Below are 16,622 nucleotides of genomic sequence, written 5' to 3'. Positions count from 1 at the left end.
CCTATAGACTAAGGGAGAAAATGATGGACTAACTGTAGGGTCTCTCGTTGGTTGCCGTTAGTCGGTCCTACCTCCTTTGTCCATTGCAACGATCCGCTTCCACCAATAGGATTCTTCCACAATCCTTTTGTCTTCTCTGTCTATGACTTTGTCTATCAATTTAAATAATGAGCCCGCTGCTGTGGGATTATTGAAATTGATTGACAAAGCTATAGATAAAAGAGACAAAAGAGATATGGAGTGATCCTATTGGTAGAAGTGGGTGGTTGCAATGGACAAAAGAGGTAGGTAATAGACTAACTAACGGCAACCGCACGAGAGACCCGATAGTTAGTCTATCATTTTCCCCCTTAGTCTATGAGAACCACCCATTTCAACCAATAGGATTCTTCCATACTCCCTATGTTTTCTTTGTCTATAAATTTCAATAATCAACCTGCTGGATCCTAATTGTTAAAACTTTAACTGGCTCTGTCGGTAAGACGAGACAAAACCTATAGTCTATGAGAACCACCCATTTCAACCAATAGAATTGCTTAATACCCCCTATGTCTTCTTTGTCTATAGCTTTGTCTATCGATTTCAATAATCGGCCCGCTGGTCCCTTTTCGTGATCCCGTGCGGAAAAAACGGCGAGAACTCGGCGCTGGGGCCGGCAGCGGCGCGAAAAAACCCCGAAACGTCGAGGTGGAGTGTGGAGCGGGATCATTAATCAGTCTGAGGGCCACAATGTCTGTCAAACTGCGACAGCGATGAGGTAACGTCAGTTATTGTTCCCGTCGGCGGGTAGCCGCTTCTCCGGGTCCCTCGGCCGAACCGGCCGGGAAATCCGCGGGTTTCCGCGCCATCCGGCGACGCACCGCACAATGGATCGAGTCAGTAGGAGAGGTCGGACAAAATTTGATAACTTTTAACGCTTGTAACTCCATTTATACAAAACTTTGAGGTTCTAAAAGTGGTTCCATTGGTTTCCTCGTGAAATGTACTTCAAGAAACACCCCTTAAAATTTAAGATGTGACGAAATAAACATCAAAATTTGTAGTCTTAGTCAAAAATTCCGTGTCCGGGCTCTCTGATTGACTCGATCCACTGTGCGCCGCCGCGAGACGGCACACCGCCAAACAGACGAGTCGGCGATTCGCTAATTACTCCTTTTCATAATGATCGCCCCGGCACGAGGATAAGATGCGCACAGGGTGATTCTTCGTCCAGCGGGCTGATTACTGAAATTGATAGACAAAGCTATAGACAAAGAAGACATAGGAGGTATGGAGCGATCCTAATGCTTGAAATGTGTGGCTCTTATAGACTAAAGAAGAAAAAGATGGACTAGCTGTCGAGTTTCTCGTGAGTTGCCGTTAGTTAGTTTATAACCTACTGCCTTTATCCATTGCAACCACCCACTTCCGCCAACAGGTTCCCTCCATATCCCTTTTGTCACCTTTGTCTATCAATTTCAATAATCGGCCCGCAGTTCCAGCATTTTAAAAGTTTAAAAGAAGACTTTCAGCGGGCTGATTATTGAAATTGATAGACAAAGCGATAGACAAAAAAGACATGGGAAGTATGAAGCAATCCTATTGGTTGGAATGGATGGTTCTTATAGACTAAGGGAGAAAATGCTGGACTAACTGTAGGGTCCATCATTGGTTGCTGTTAGTTGGTCTATTACCTACCTCCTTTGTCCTGTCAACCGCCTGATTTCACCAATAGGATCTCTCCATAACCTTTATGTCTTCTTTGTCTATGGCTTTGTCCATCAATTTCAATAATCGGATCACTGGTCGTGAGACATTTTCCCGGAGACGATTTTTTCGGTCCTCGATTCTATGCTGCCGTGCTATGAAAGAACACCGTATGAACATTCGAGAGTTGCCAAATTTCCTTCGGTAAAATGTTTACTTTTGAGTAAAGATATGGATACTTTTCTTTGAAATTTTCTGGAACGCTAGGTAAAATTGCGAACAAAATTATCTAAAAAAATGGAAGGATAATATTCATAAGTTTACCAGGGAATTCGTGTTTTATCAAAGGAAATTTGGCAACGCCTTAAGGCTCATACAGTGTTCTTCCTTAGCTCGGCAGTATACTGCCACGCACTGGACCGAGTCAATAGGAGAAGTCTGACAAAATTTGGAAACTTAAAAAGCTTATGACTACGTTAATACAAAACTTTAAGGTTCTAAAAGTGGTTTCATTGGGTTTCCTCATGAAATTTTATTCCAGAAGCACCCCTTGAAATTTAAAATGTGACGAAATAAACATCAAAATTTGCAGTTTTAGTCAACAATTTCATGTCCGACCTCTTTAATTGATTCGATCCACTGTGTGCCGAGCTGAGGAAAAACGCCGTATGAGCCTTCAGACGTTTCCTTCGATAAAAAGCGAATTTACTGGGAAAATTCTGAATATTTAGCCTCCGATGTTCCAGACAATTTTGTTCGCATTTAATCTAAAATATCTTAGAATTTTAAGGCAAAATATCCATAAGTTTCCTCAGAAATAAATGTTTTGTCGAAGGAAATTAAACAACATCTGAAAGTTCATGCAGCGTTCTTCCTTAGCACAGCAGTACAACCCACCAACGTTTGAGACAGTACCTAAACAGCTTTTTGAAAATTATAGCAACGTTCAAACAACGGCAACGACAGTCATTTCAGCTAGATCGGGACAGCAGATAGATCAAGTCTTTAGAAAGGCACAAAATTTCCTGGAGGGGCAAAACCCGACAAAAATTGCCAAAAATATCAGGTGGAGGGGGATTATTTCCTACAAAAATGCCCCTTAAGGTGACTCGATGTGATCAAGGGACGAGATTCGCTACGACATTGGGCTGTCTCACGGATTACGTTTATGAGAAGCAAAAACTGTCGTAATCTACAAGATGATGCAAGAAACTGACCCATGACGACGTGTAGCGGCACTAATACTGAGTAGAATGACGTCAAATTTGTGGGGATTCATAGAGAATTTATATCGGAAACGACCAAAACGGACATCGCCCATTGACTCAATGTGTAACAGAGAGATGACATGATAATAACTCTCTCTTACATATTGAGTCCGTAAGCGACTTCCATTATGTGGTAGTTTCAGATACCTATGAATTTTCAATAAATCTTCACAAAATTGATGTCATTCTACTTGGTAGTGCTGCTGCTATCAGTTTCTTGCATTATCTTGTACATTACAATAATTATTATTAAACCATGTTGCGGCGTAATGTGGGGACAAATCTCCTCCCTCGATCACACAGAATTGCCTTAAATGATATGAAAATGATGATCGGGTATTTCAGCACTGAGGATTTTGAAATTAATATTGACCATCTGAAAGTTCGATTGTTAACTACCAAAAACTTTAAAATGAGTCCTGAACCTATTTTTCAGAACCAGCCAGGAGAGCAGATGATCGGCACTTTTTCCATTTCTGAGTAGGTACATATCTAAACGTTTTTGATCAAAGATGAGTTTAACAGGAGGAGAAAAACACTTATTTTGTTGAGAAAACATACTGACAAGGGCACCTGCACCCTCTCAGTAACATCTGCTTTTGAGGGATAATAAGAGAAATAAATTAAAAATAAAAACATAATCTTGCAGAGAATCACTCTTAAAATCACACAAAAATTGTAAGAAAACCGACCATGTGCAAGAAAGAGAGATAACGGCTCATAAAATCAAATTTGAAAGCAAGTTTGATGAAATAGTGTTAGAAAATGGTAGAAAATTTTTAATTCCCTTACCGGTTCTGTGATGGCATCTGATTTTTCTTCTTTTCCTAGAGCTTGTCCTTTGTTCCAGCCCATCTTAGCAAGCATTTTAAAGCCTTTGTTTTCACTGGGTATAGATCTGTAACAAGTAGAAGGTACAATTAATGCCAATCAGAAACAAAAAGGGAAATAACGACACTTTGTATTCACTGAATGGAACAAAAGTTTCCTTGAAACAAATTATAAAGGAATGGAAAAGAAACTATTCTAGTATGTAGGGGTGCAAAATTGTAAGAATGATCTTAAGCTGGAATCACATGCTGAATATGGGAGCTGAATGTAGCTTGAATGTGGAGGCCATCGGTCCAATGCCTGAATTTTGCGCCTCATACAAAAAATTCAGGGCACCGATGAGGAGCAGTTATCAGTTTGTCTGAACTATTAGAATGAATTTGATACAAATCTGGAAGAACAAGACTCGAATTTTCAAAATTTCAGCTGTTGAGCAGTGACTGTTGACTCACATATTCAGCTGCCGGCTTGTGATTCCAGCATTATGATCTTGAAACTGAAAAGAAAGTGAGCCTCAGGCTACTTGTGCCAAATTTTAGCCTTTTGGACAGCTTATAAGCTTAGGGAGACTTTTTCCTTAAAGCCATTAGAAAAGTATGTTTGTACAAGTCGCTATAACGGCGCACTAGGACGCTTTGCGACGCCTACCCGCCACAGGAACCTGTCATGGTAGAGATCCTCTGGAGGTTGGCATCTCTCCATCTCTAGACGGATGCCCTCTACCCACCGTTTGGCTGGACGCCCTCTCCATCGCCTACCTGGAGGGACCCACTCCAACACCTTCTTCGGCAACCTGGTATCAGCCATCCTCTGCACATGCTCATACCATACCAGCTGCTTTTGCATTTGGAAAGTCGTTACTTTTTTGGGGCGTTTTTTCCACCTGCCTCAAAAACTAACCTTTCTATTACAATAAATGTTGAACGATGTGAGATAGAGCTCTGATTTTAATTGCAATAGAAAATTAACTCACGACTACATACATCAAAATCATACATCAGTTTTCCCTGAGCGAGTTTTTCAAGGGCCAAAAAGTGGACAGGAATAGCCAACTCTCCGCAAAGTTTGTCTGGTTATGAATTTAATTTCAGTGGAATGAGTTTTGTAATTGAAATCTGACGGTAGGGTGGCACAAAAAAGAAAAACTTACTCTTGAACGGAAGCTGTTTCAGTTTTGAAGTTATCAGAGGATGAGCCGACTGTCTTGCGCCTAATGTCAGCTTTATCCTCATATCCTGGAGCAGGAGCTGATAATGCGCTACTTAAAGACTCAACTCCGTACTTGCTTTTCAGTCTTTTTAATTCTGACTTATAATTTTCTCCTTTGTTCACATGGATCACTTCTTTTTTCTTATCTGGAAAAAAAAAAACAATCACTCCATCAAAATGTGTGAAACTGCCTGTGTCAGAAAGCAACAAATTGGCGAATGCAGGTTAGCGATGATAGTGCATTTTTAACCATGAAAGGAATGAATGGTAAGACACTCTAAAGTGAAATTCTAAGTGACAGAAAATTGATGGTGATTTAAAGATTCATCACCCCTCTGCTACTCTCACTTAGCGATAAAAACAGCATAGACAATTCATTTGGACGTATTTATGCTAAAAGGAACTATGTGGAAGTGGAAAGATGGGGTGTGCTCGTGGAAGCTTGATAAGAAACAATGTAAAAGTGGATATAGTTCCTTTTGAGAAAATGGAAAAGCGGGATTTGACATTAAATCAAAAGGAGCTGAGCGCTAACTCGTGAGCTGTGCACATGTGACAAGAGCTTGAGGACAGGGTTCATGAGTTAAAGACGAGCAAGAACGATAACGGAGACAGCTTCGTTGCTGCTGATGTAACTGGCGCTTTAAAATTTCCATTCATTCTTATGGCCCGAGCACTAACGAGCACACCCCAACTTTCCACTTCCACATAGTTTCATTTAGCATAAATACGTCCATTCCATAATAGGATCTTTACCTCCTGATCAGTGTTATTCTTTCCATAGAGAAACAATATTCAGCTACGAGAAAAATATTTTACTTTAAATGACTGAAAATTATTAAAAGCAGTAATTTTCTTTCTACAAAGAGCGAACAAAGTTTTAGTTTTCTGCATTTATAATTTCACAATCCATTCTGCTAGGCAGCACTAGGTGCACTTAAATACTTTTGCAGAACACACTTAAAAAGTAGAGGATGGATAGATTAACAAAAATTAATCTAACTGCATTTCACATTGCGGGATTTACTCTTATGTTTTTCTATTTTTTCAACTGAAATCAAAACAACATAACGCCTTGAAACCTAAGGTGAATTTCTCTAAGATTGGAAAGAATGTATTCACAAAATGACAAGTTAGAATGTTGTTTGATTTCCTGTACAAAGAGGAAAGAAGACAAGAGAGAAAATTAGGCACTGTTTGATGTCATTCGGCTGATTTTGCTTAAATCTATCGGAGTGATCATGAGAAAAATCTGACAAACAAAAAACTTTATTGAATAGTTCTCACCTTCTGTTATCATAACTCCTGGCTCACAATTTGGACAAGTTTCTTGGCCATTATGAACATGACAGAGTAATTTTGTAGAACCTATCTGAATTTCACTGCCATGCTCTACAGGGAATGGATCACTTTCACTTAGCGCTACTGATAGTCTTTGTCCGTTCAAGTATGTTCCGTTTTTACTTCCAAGATCGACTAAAACATAATTCCCATTCTCGTTTTCACCCGAGAATGAAAACTTGGCATGATACTGAAAGACAAAACAAAATGAATGAATAGGGTTACGCAAGGAATGAAAAATTTAGTTGGAGGGAAGATCAATGGAGTTCAGATTAAAGTCCGGAATGATTTCTTCAACTGAGTCATATAATCTCATTCAGCGCAGGAAATATTTTCAAATAGACAAAAGATTCTGGATAATTTCTTGCTAAATATTTCACTGCTGTTTTTTATTGATTTGAGAAATCCTCTATTTTTAACGATTTTTAAATTTTATAATATTTAAATGTTTTAATGTGTTCGATACTAGATGGCCTGACAAACAGGGCTACGCCCTCGTTGTTTGTAGGAGAAGAAGAATAATAATGATGAGAAAATTTCTGAAAAAATAAAATGCTGGACAATTTCTTCTACGTTTCTCCTATTATTATAGATAAAAAAGCATGGAGAATCCAGGCTAAATGGATTATTCATCAAAGGCTGTAATCCAAGTAAGATAGTGTTCCAACCAATTTTCTAGGTCAGTATGTCGGAGCTTTTTAGCCAACGTGCGATAAAAATTCAGCATAAAGCTGAAAATCGCAATACAGAGGGAAAAAGCTCACACACAAACACAATTTCCCCTCAAAGAGATACCCTGTTTGGTACAACACTAGTAATGACCATTCAGGAAGGCAACTGCAGACGCGTTTTGGTCTTGTTGGGAATATCCTCAGTGCAGCGCAGCCTCTTGAATTTTTAGCTATCAAGCTTGGAGAGGTTGTGAAAACCAGCTCAAGACTTAGGCAAGCGGTCGCTGGCACAAGTAAACTTTTATGTATTGAGATTTTCAGCTTTATGCTGAATTTTTAACGTACGTTGGCTAAAAAACTCCAACATACTGTCTTGCGACCTGTGCGTCCACTGCAATCAGTTTGTGAATTTTCTAGGTGTCAACGTCAATAAAAGTCATTGATGCTGATTGTCTTACGTTACTTTGTGCCAACAATTATTTCAGCCACTTACAAGCCGCTATCTCCAACTACTTTATACAGACTCTAGTCATTCAAGTTGACGTAATCAGAACAACTTCAATGTGATTTATAGATATAGAAATTGTCTTCAATAGAACTGAACTTTAAAGTTTTCATACCTTGCTAACATTGTGATCTGGAATGAGAATGGAATGATCCCCTTCTCTACCCAGCGTTCCTCCAGGCCAAGTAATCATGAATAACGATCCAGGTTTGACACCTTTGACATTACTTTCTTGAACTATCACCCGCATACATGGCGGATACTGTTTGCTAATTTCTGAAAGAAGAGGAAAAAGACGAGAGTATTATCAGTAAAGTTACTGCACAAATGAGATTTTAAAAGATGGTACATTACTAACGTCACTCTTTTACTGGGAAACACTTTTCAAACCTATGTTATTACAATAACTTCACTTTGAACATTGAACGTACAAGTTCTCGGTAAATTGAATACTAGACATCTTTTTATACACAAGTTCCTTCATCAAATATTCTTCTGGTTCCTCAAAATATTAAAACTCGGATTGAGGTTCTACTGAAGAATCTACTTTGAATACATTTTTTACTGACATGAAACGTGACTGTCAGAAGAGCAAATTAACTACAGAAACTTGATAAACATGCTAAAAGTGCATAGGAACATACATTAAGTGTGCAAGACATAGAGAAAATTCTATGTAGGCATTACTCAATAAAATAAACAATGCAAAGCAAAGAGAAATAAAAATGAGGAATGAGGAAGAACGAAAGACGAGATAGTAAACCACATTTATTTTCAAGCCGATCCTTAAGTGCAAGAAGGAAGAGTGTTCGTGAGAGGTATGCTGAGAATTTACAGGCTGCTGCAGTTTTAGTGGGTTAAGGAATAAATTTCAATCGTAAAAAGTGATACCACTGCAGTTAAAAATGAAACAGTTACAATCAATCTATTTCAGAAAAATTGATGGGGAAAAAATTAAAAAATAAATTACCGGTGTCAAATTCATCATTATCAATGCTTGACTTCGGCTTAGATGTCGCATCCCCATTCGACTGAATCAAAAGCGTGGCTGGATCTTCGACTTTGGTCTCCGCGTCATCTTTCACAATTTCATCAGTTTCTTTGATTTCTTCGTTGTCACTATCTGAACATTCACCTTCTTCTAGAACTTCCCCTTGCTTTGATTTCTTGGGTGGATCATCCCCCTCTTCGTTCTCACATTGTTTTCTTTTGGTCTGCCAAAAAATAAACATTTACTCTTGAAAATCCATGACGGACGATACTCGATTATTCAGAGACCCATGCTATGGAGAGGGCTTTTGTGGTATATTTCAAGGTCTGCATAGAAAAATGAGGGCTTTGAAAGTTGCATGTATAATTATATGAAAAAAAGCTAATGAATATAAATTTGCTGAAATAGAGATGAATATAATTCTGATTTGGCTCAGGGTAGATAAGGCTACAAGCTTTTTTATATCTATTTCTATCAATGAATTTAGTCTGTTAATAAAAACTGCGCCTTTTATGAGCCATTCCTCTGGCAAATTATTTAGTTGGCAATGTTGGTAAAAAATGCTTCTTACAACTTTCTGGTCTAATCCAATACTAGTTACTCTCTCAGGTCTTGTAAGAATTTTCCCTATAGTTTCCAAGCAAATTGACTTGTTTTGCAAAGTAGTTTCCAAGTGAGAAGGGCTTTGCACTATAAAAGGAGTCAATCGCCAAGCAAGTTTCAAACACTAAACTGGTGCAGCCATATGGTAAAGACTTGGATAGTTTTCATCAGTAATTCTTTCTCCGCAATCAACATTTCTCTCTCAATGTCATGTGCAACCCTATCAATTACAAATACCACTTCAAAACTATTTTATTACATGAAAGTCTCTTTTTTTAAATTTCCAGTGCCGATAAGCCGCTGGTGCCGCAGTAACAATTACATTCAGGCGGCAGTGGGCCACTGCCAACAGTCGATTATACTCGCCAATGTTAATGAATGTACAATCAGATTGCTTACGTGACAACAGCTATGGACTTATATTAAAATGAGTTTAATTGAAAGCCACAAAATTCCAACCCATGGCATGGGGAAAGAATCCAAAAAGGAACAAACACTTTATAAATCTAAAGAAATCCCTCTAAATGAGATTCAAAGAATAAAAGGGAACCTTTTATAATCCTTTAAGGTTTCCTTATTTCTGAAAATAGATTGACTGTAACATTATGATCAATGAGAAAGTGTCGAGGAACGATACAAACTTTCAGGCAACATGGGAATAAGGGCTCAGAAGCTAATGATTCAAGCACTTTCTTTCTTTGAAAACCACAAGACAAATGAACTTTCCTGAAGATGTTTCCAAAGCTTTTGAAATTTTAAAAAAAGAGAAGAATATTTTCAAGTAATACGATGTGATATTTTAGGGAGATGCAAAGCTTTGGAATCTTAGTGATTTTCATGGGCAATTACCATGAGTTAAATAAGTTTTTATGCATACTTCAAAAATTGATGAAAAAATATACGTTTGGCAACATTTAAAAAGCCTTGCACAAGTTCCAGCTTGCATAATTAGGATCGATCAAAAACAGAAAAAGTGGATGAGAATCATTAACTCCTGAAATTAAGGATGAACCGTTACTTAATTGCAACAATATAAAGAAGGAACGACTCCAAACTGAGAGGATGTAAAGAAGTGTTGGTAATTTTGACCGTTAATGCAGAATCGACCAAAATCATTGAAAGCACTATGCCACCAACTCTACACATTCACAAGCAGATGGATGAGGTCAGATCAATTATTACCCTCAGCATATTTTCGTAGGTTGGTTTTGATTGATAATTTGCTAAAGTCCGTCAGGAAAGAATCATCCACTGGTTTTCCTGACTGAAAACAAGTAGCTGGATTTAAATTTATGAAAATAATTTTGAAGTATGTGCATGATTCTGAATGATCAATTTTTTAGTTGTTTTCCTTTTCTTATCCTAAGAATCTTTCATTAGCGATGCCAAATGGCACAAGGGTCGCACTTGTAAGCCATGCCTTGCATCATATCCATTATGGCAATTCAGTACTGTCTAGGATTTTGCGGAGTACTAAGCTGGGATTACTGACAGAGTGTGTTCTGCTGTATAGCTCAAAAAAGAAGTGAACCGAGAAAGATCTCCTAGCAGGACTCCAGCTAAGTGCCTATTCCAATAAATCGGCCTGAACTCTTACTGCTCAGTCTTACGATGAAACTTATTACAGTTCATTTTGTAACAATCATTCTAATTATTGGTTTTTTCTACCTTTAATTTCCCACAGAACAGCATGGAGCTAAGCACTATTTTACCATCCCGTTACAAAATTGTAAATATTCAAAAAAGGAAAACAAATCTGCCTAAGTACAAAATAACTCTTAAAAACCAAAAAATTGTCCACCCTGACGAAACAAAATGACAGGATTCAAATGTTTGTCAGGGTCCTTTGTTTCCCATTAAAATATCCATACTGATTTAACTTAACACCAATTCTCCAATGAGGCATGGTTTGTAAGTATATTTCACTCCAAAAAATGTCTAAAACGTAAAATCCTGTTGTTCAAAATTTTAAGCCTTACTGATGGCAGTCATAATTGAAGAACATATATCTTACTGCCAAGACTGCTTGTCTGTCGTGAGTAATACATACTGCCCCAATCAAAATTAGTTACTTTAACTGATCAGTTGATCAAAATTGTAGAAAAACATTGGAAGAGATTATTTTTCGAACTGTTTTTGATGTTTCTGCAAAAATTGGAGGAGAAAACTCAAGATCTTCACCACACACTCTATGGGATGATTTAATCTCCTTGCCATGAGAATAAACACAGGGACGGACAAAATTCCGCATTTTTATTGCCATAATGGACCACTAGACAAGGTACGAATTTCAGCATTTTGATACATAATTCTTCACCAAAATTTCACATAAAACACGATGCGCACAACGAAAATTACCGAAATCAACTCCTTCTGAAGATATTTTATGATTCTTGGTGCGTGAATTGAAACCACCTGCTCATGAAAACTCAATGCTCTACGTGATTCACATTGCGCGCTAAACGTTATCATGAACATCTCTGCGATAAAAAAATCTGGCAACCTCAATCTTGACGCTTTGGCTCAGCTGTGGCAAAGTACTTATAGTTTGAAAAACACATGGTGGGAAATGAAGATTGCTCGATTGAGAGGCTTGCTGAAACCGTTGTAGTGCGCGACTTGACTCACGTAGAGCGTTGAGTTTCTTGTGAGCGGGCAGTTCAAATTCCTCGCTACCAATGTGAAATAAAAATGTTAATATCTCCATTAGGAATTGGTTTCAGTAATTTTCGTTGTGCGAATCATGTTCTACGTGAAATTCTGGGTAAGAAACATGTATCACAATGCTTAATTCCGTACCTTGTCCAGTGGTCCATTAACCAGGAATAATTTCAAAACAAGGCATACCTTTACTGATTCTTCACTAAAGTTTTCAGTCTCCATTTTTGTTTCTGATTGTGGTTTCTGCTGACTAGCTGATTCATCCAGCACTTTTGGAAGTACAGAGGGTTCGACTTTTGAATGAAAATGATATGTTCTTCTGGCTTCATCATAATAGTAATACGTTCCTGTGTTGCCATCATAATACAAACCTAACTCCTGTAAGGAAAAAAACCCCAAAAATATATGTTTCAATTCTTAGAAATTACATCAGAAAAATCATTCTGATCAATTGTTCAACTTTTTTTTCTTTGGTTAAACATCTTGAATTTGGATTTTACATACATTCAAGGTTTATTTTGATAAGTAGTTGCTAAAAATGTTCGAGATTTTTGTACACAACTTGATTTTTCAGCATTAAAACAATCGGTGGATGACTTTCGGGTGTAAATTTCTTTCTAAACTGAACAAAAAATCTAACCTACACTGGTTCAACAAAGCTGGCAAACTAAGGACAAATCTAATACCAACTCATTTTTTTTTCGTATTTCCGGTTGAAAATGAGTTGGTAACTATCTTAAAACGTCTCAGTTCCTTTTTCACTTTATATTTTGTTTCACCTAGGTCTTTTGACTTTTGCAGAAGCTTTCCCCACATTCAATTATTACTTTAATGTGTTTTTTGGCTGATTAAGTTGTTTCTCATTCTAAAAAATACGACTGTAAAACTTCTATTGGCACAATGAAACATTCTGTTTGCGTATTTTTGCTCAAAGAAACTCATGTGTGATTTCCTTCTAAAACTAATTTTCCTGCCCAACTTAACCCTTCCGAGTACTGCTGAGCTAGGAATACAAATTCAGCGTTCCCTTGGCCAAAACTACTCATATGAGATAAAACATTTCCTGGGAGCTGCTCTTGAGTATATTCCCATTCATAACTTCATTTTAATTTCCCACCTAGCCCAATAGCGGCAAATTCAATGAAGTTGCAAATATTAGTGTACTCGGACAAAGTTCTCAAGAATGATTTTTCTGCTGAAAATATATTCCGCCATACTTAGGACGTACTCAAAGGATTAAGAGGAACCACTTCCTTGAACAATCATCTGCATGCATTGAAGTTCCTTTTTCCTTCAGAGAATTACAAATTATGATAAAGTAAAACTTACAGCATTGTAATAGTATCCCGTATTATAGTCATAATACATGCCAGAAGTCTCCTCATATACAAAACCCGTCTGTTTCATGGCATTTTCTGCAGCAGCTGTGACCTGCTCTTGAATGCTGACTCCAAGATCTTTGCTATTTACAGACCAGTTATCAGAGATCAACTTTACATCTGACTTAGATGGGGAAACGGAAGATTCCTGCCCCAGAGGAACGTCTGTTTGAGTCGAGGCATCAGTCTGAAACAACACCACACCAAGAATACGAAGTAATTAAAAGTTTAATTTATGAAAATTTCAGGTGTTTAAATAAATATAACCTTAAGCAATATGGTAAAAGGCAAATCCATAAATTAGGAAAAGTTAATAATTTTACGCAAATCAAGTTTCAGAATCGCTGCATCGTATAATCATCGTCCGAGTTGCTAAATCGTTGCAATTAAGATACTTTTTACCCTTTATTTGGACTGCATTTTGCAATTTGGAACTACACACAGATATATAGATGGACAGAATTTATTGATGCATACAGCCTTATAGTAAACAGCTCTGACACAAGTCAAATTTACAATTTATACAACAATTACAACAATTTAAGCAAAATGAAATTGTACAGGTTCCTCAAAAAATTCTTATAGATTATAATAAGCTTTATTTTTTAGTTTTATTTTCAATTGGTTAAGGAATATTTTGACGGAACTTTCCCTGCACATTACTTTTATTTCGTTGATCAAGGTGTTGAAAAATGTTATCGCTTGATTTTTCATTAATTTACTCTCCCTAGTTGTTACAATATTATTGTTCATGAAGCAAAGTCTGGTGCCATATCCATGATCAGGGGTCATTCTGTCAATCGTTACAATTTCAGAACGTATACCTTCATTGATAGTCTCATAAATGTACAGGGAAGGAACCGTCAAAATACATATAAACTCTAGGTCTTCTGTAAAAACACTTGTGTGCATAGGGAAACTAATGGCAAACTGACGACAACTGCCTCGGGCAGCCAAACTATCAGCTGACAGAAAAAAAGCACCCGGAAATAACAAGAAACCGCACATCTCCCGACGGGACGAACGGGCTAACCGATCTTTCAAAGGGCGCAAGGGGCATGGAGCCAACTGTGCGATCCCTCTGTTTTTCCAGCCGTCCAGTGACCGGGACGGTCAAACCAGAATCGCCCATGCCCAGGTCGACCCGGCGGTCCCCGCTAAATTCTGACCTGAAGGATCAGGCTTGCGCATAGAGAAAAAAAGGAGGTGTTTACATCTTGAGGATTGTTAACCCTGTGATGTAGATTAGTACAACCTAGCCAGCAAAATTTGGAATACAAAATTTGAAAACGGACCAGAGCGTCAAAGTCTTTTGCTAAAATCAACTCATGACATAATTTCAAAGTCTTAATATAGAATGACTTTATACCATAAACTACACCATTCCCAAGAAAATCTATAGTAAAACTTGTCCGTACCGACCTACATCATCAAAAAAATCTAAGATGCCCGAGATGCAAACACCTCCTTTTTCTTCTCTATACTTAGGGCTTACGGAATTATATATTGTGATTTATATTCTGCTTGTTTTGAGTTGAAATTGCGGAGTGTAATGCAACTTCATACCCTGTAATTGCACAAAACTGCTTTCAACTAATTCTCCCAGATATTTGAGTTATTCATGAAAATTTCAAAATTCTTTTTCTCAACCCAACTGAACAAAAATTGCTCAACTTCAAATTCTACCCCAACAGACTGAGGTCCTCTACTTAGTGTATGGTCGTACTGAAAGGAAGTAGAATGTTTTCAGGGGAGATAGTCCACTCATGCAACGTTATATTTCAATTAGGGTTATTCGATGAGCTATCGTACAAAGTTCAGCAATTGGCAGGCAAGGCTGATTCTTACTCAGGTAGATCGGCCATTGCTTCAGATTACACTTATTCTGCAATGCCTGAAAATTTTGATGGACAAACCTTTGATTTTTTTTCGTTGTAAAATCGAAGAAGTATCTTCCTTTGACGAAGGATGATGTTCTGAAGTCTCTCTATGTACGCCGTAACTTCTGGCAAATCTTGCAACTCCTTCTGAAACGAATGGTCAATAATTTCAAAGGATTCAGACTGACTTTCTGTTTCATTTTCTTTGCCCATTCTGAGGACTCAGATTAGAGATTAAAAGCTGATTAATAACAAGAAAAGTCGCCCTGAGAATTCATCGATGGGAGAGAGACGATGAATAAAATGGAACAAAGTAAGTTTTTCGTGGGGTCAAGACACAAAAGAAAAGTGTAACATGTCACAGACGCACAGCACAGCCACAAACAAATTATAATCCTGCACACATAGAAAAGATTGTCGCAAGAAAACAGGTGATCCACTTTGGGAAATCATGTGAAATTTTCAAAATTTTCGGATGTGGTTAATTTGAAAACATAACCTCAAACAATAAAGCGGAGTGCCTCATGCGGTGTTGCCTTATCGCCTCCCGTTCAAGGCACTAATCGTCACGAGTGTTCCGTCCGACCACTAATGAGTAATGATCGGGGAGGAAGTTGGGGATTGGGAAGGGGGAGGGAGGGAGGAAGAGTACTTTCTACATTATTTTCTGAATTACTTTAGCAAGCGCGTATTCTGTTTTTTTTTAAATTTTTTATTTTTAAACATTTAACATTTTATACCTACATTCAAAAAGGACCGGGGAACCCCCGAAAAAGCCACACTATTTATTTGTATGATAGGGAGGCAGATCCTGCTGATTAACGGAAGTAATTAACAAAGAAATAAATACATCAATCTTCAAAAAAATTGGTAGGAGACACTCTCACAATATGCGGAACGAGAAATTAAGGTCCTTTTTCCCGGACCTATCTCCAAAAAGGGCTTAGCAAGCTCAAAAAGGGCGACTCGACAATACCTACGTTAATTGAGCCAAAAGATCCGGAGTTAAAAATGGGATTTTAAAAAAATTCAACACACCAAACTTCATGAAAATTGGCGTGAAACACTCTCAAGATACATGAAACGAGAATAATGATGGTCCTCTTTTCCAGACCTATTTCCAAAAAGGTGCCATCAACCTCTAAAAGGGCGATTTGGCAGTACATTAAATGAGCCAAGAGGTCCGGGGTTATAAGAGCAGTATAGAAAATGATATGCACTTTAGTACGTGCTGCCAAAAAATTAGAGACGTGCCAATCACCTTTCAAAATCGGGGGACTTGGGGGGAGGCATGTTTGAACATTTTCAATATTTTACGGAGAAACGCTCTTAATGCTGATTTTCCACCCATATTCTAGCGTATTCGTATTCTCAAAGTTTTTTTCCACTGAAATAAAGGGACTCAAGTTTTTTAAGGATCCTTGGATTCTAGTTACTATTGATCCTTGGAAGTCAGAGTACAAAGGAGCAATTTTTATTCGTTTGAGAAAAATGAGTCTGAATTTCTAAATTTCATGGTACCAAATGGTCGAAATGAATTTTGACCATGAATTATGAAGCTTAAATATGATGCTTTGATGTTCAACTGTAAAAAGTG

General features: G+C 37.6%; 1 protein-coding gene across 2 annotated transcripts in view; it reads right to left on the bottom strand.

The window, feature by feature from the left end:
• The window catches only part of LOC109037984 (angiogenic factor with G patch and FHA domains 1), a 60,402-nt gene extending 44,845 nt beyond the window's left edge, over positions 1-15,557 (bottom strand). The window contains exons 1-8 of one of the 2 annotated variants that reach the window (XM_019052883.2): positions 15,062-15,557; positions 13,096-13,332; positions 11,953-12,144; positions 10,288-10,369; positions 7,627-7,787; positions 6,282-6,525; positions 4,936-5,140; positions 3,747-3,852 (exon numbers count right to left, since the gene is read on the bottom strand). In XM_019052883.2, coding sequence (XP_018908428.2) covers positions 3,747-3,852; positions 4,936-5,140; positions 6,282-6,525; positions 7,627-7,787; positions 10,288-10,369; positions 11,953-12,144; positions 13,096-13,332; positions 15,062-15,238 — 1,404 coding nt within the window. In that variant the 5' untranslated portion in view covers positions 15,239-15,557. Of the gene's footprint in view, positions 1-3,746; positions 3,853-4,935; positions 5,141-6,281; positions 6,526-7,626; positions 7,788-8,481; positions 8,726-10,287; positions 10,370-11,952; positions 12,145-13,095; positions 13,333-15,061 lie in introns of both variants that reach the window. The other variant, XM_019052882.2, reaches the window with a different exon arrangement.
• Between the last annotated feature and the right edge of the window lie 1,065 nt (positions 15,558-16,622).

This window comes from Bemisia tabaci, chromosome 8, assembly GCF_918797505.1.
Source record: "Bemisia tabaci chromosome 8, PGI_BMITA_v3".
Lineage (NCBI taxonomy): Eukaryota > Metazoa > Arthropoda > Insecta > Hemiptera > Aleyrodidae > Bemisia > Bemisia tabaci.
This window is presented reverse-complemented; position numbering and strand designations above follow the sequence as displayed.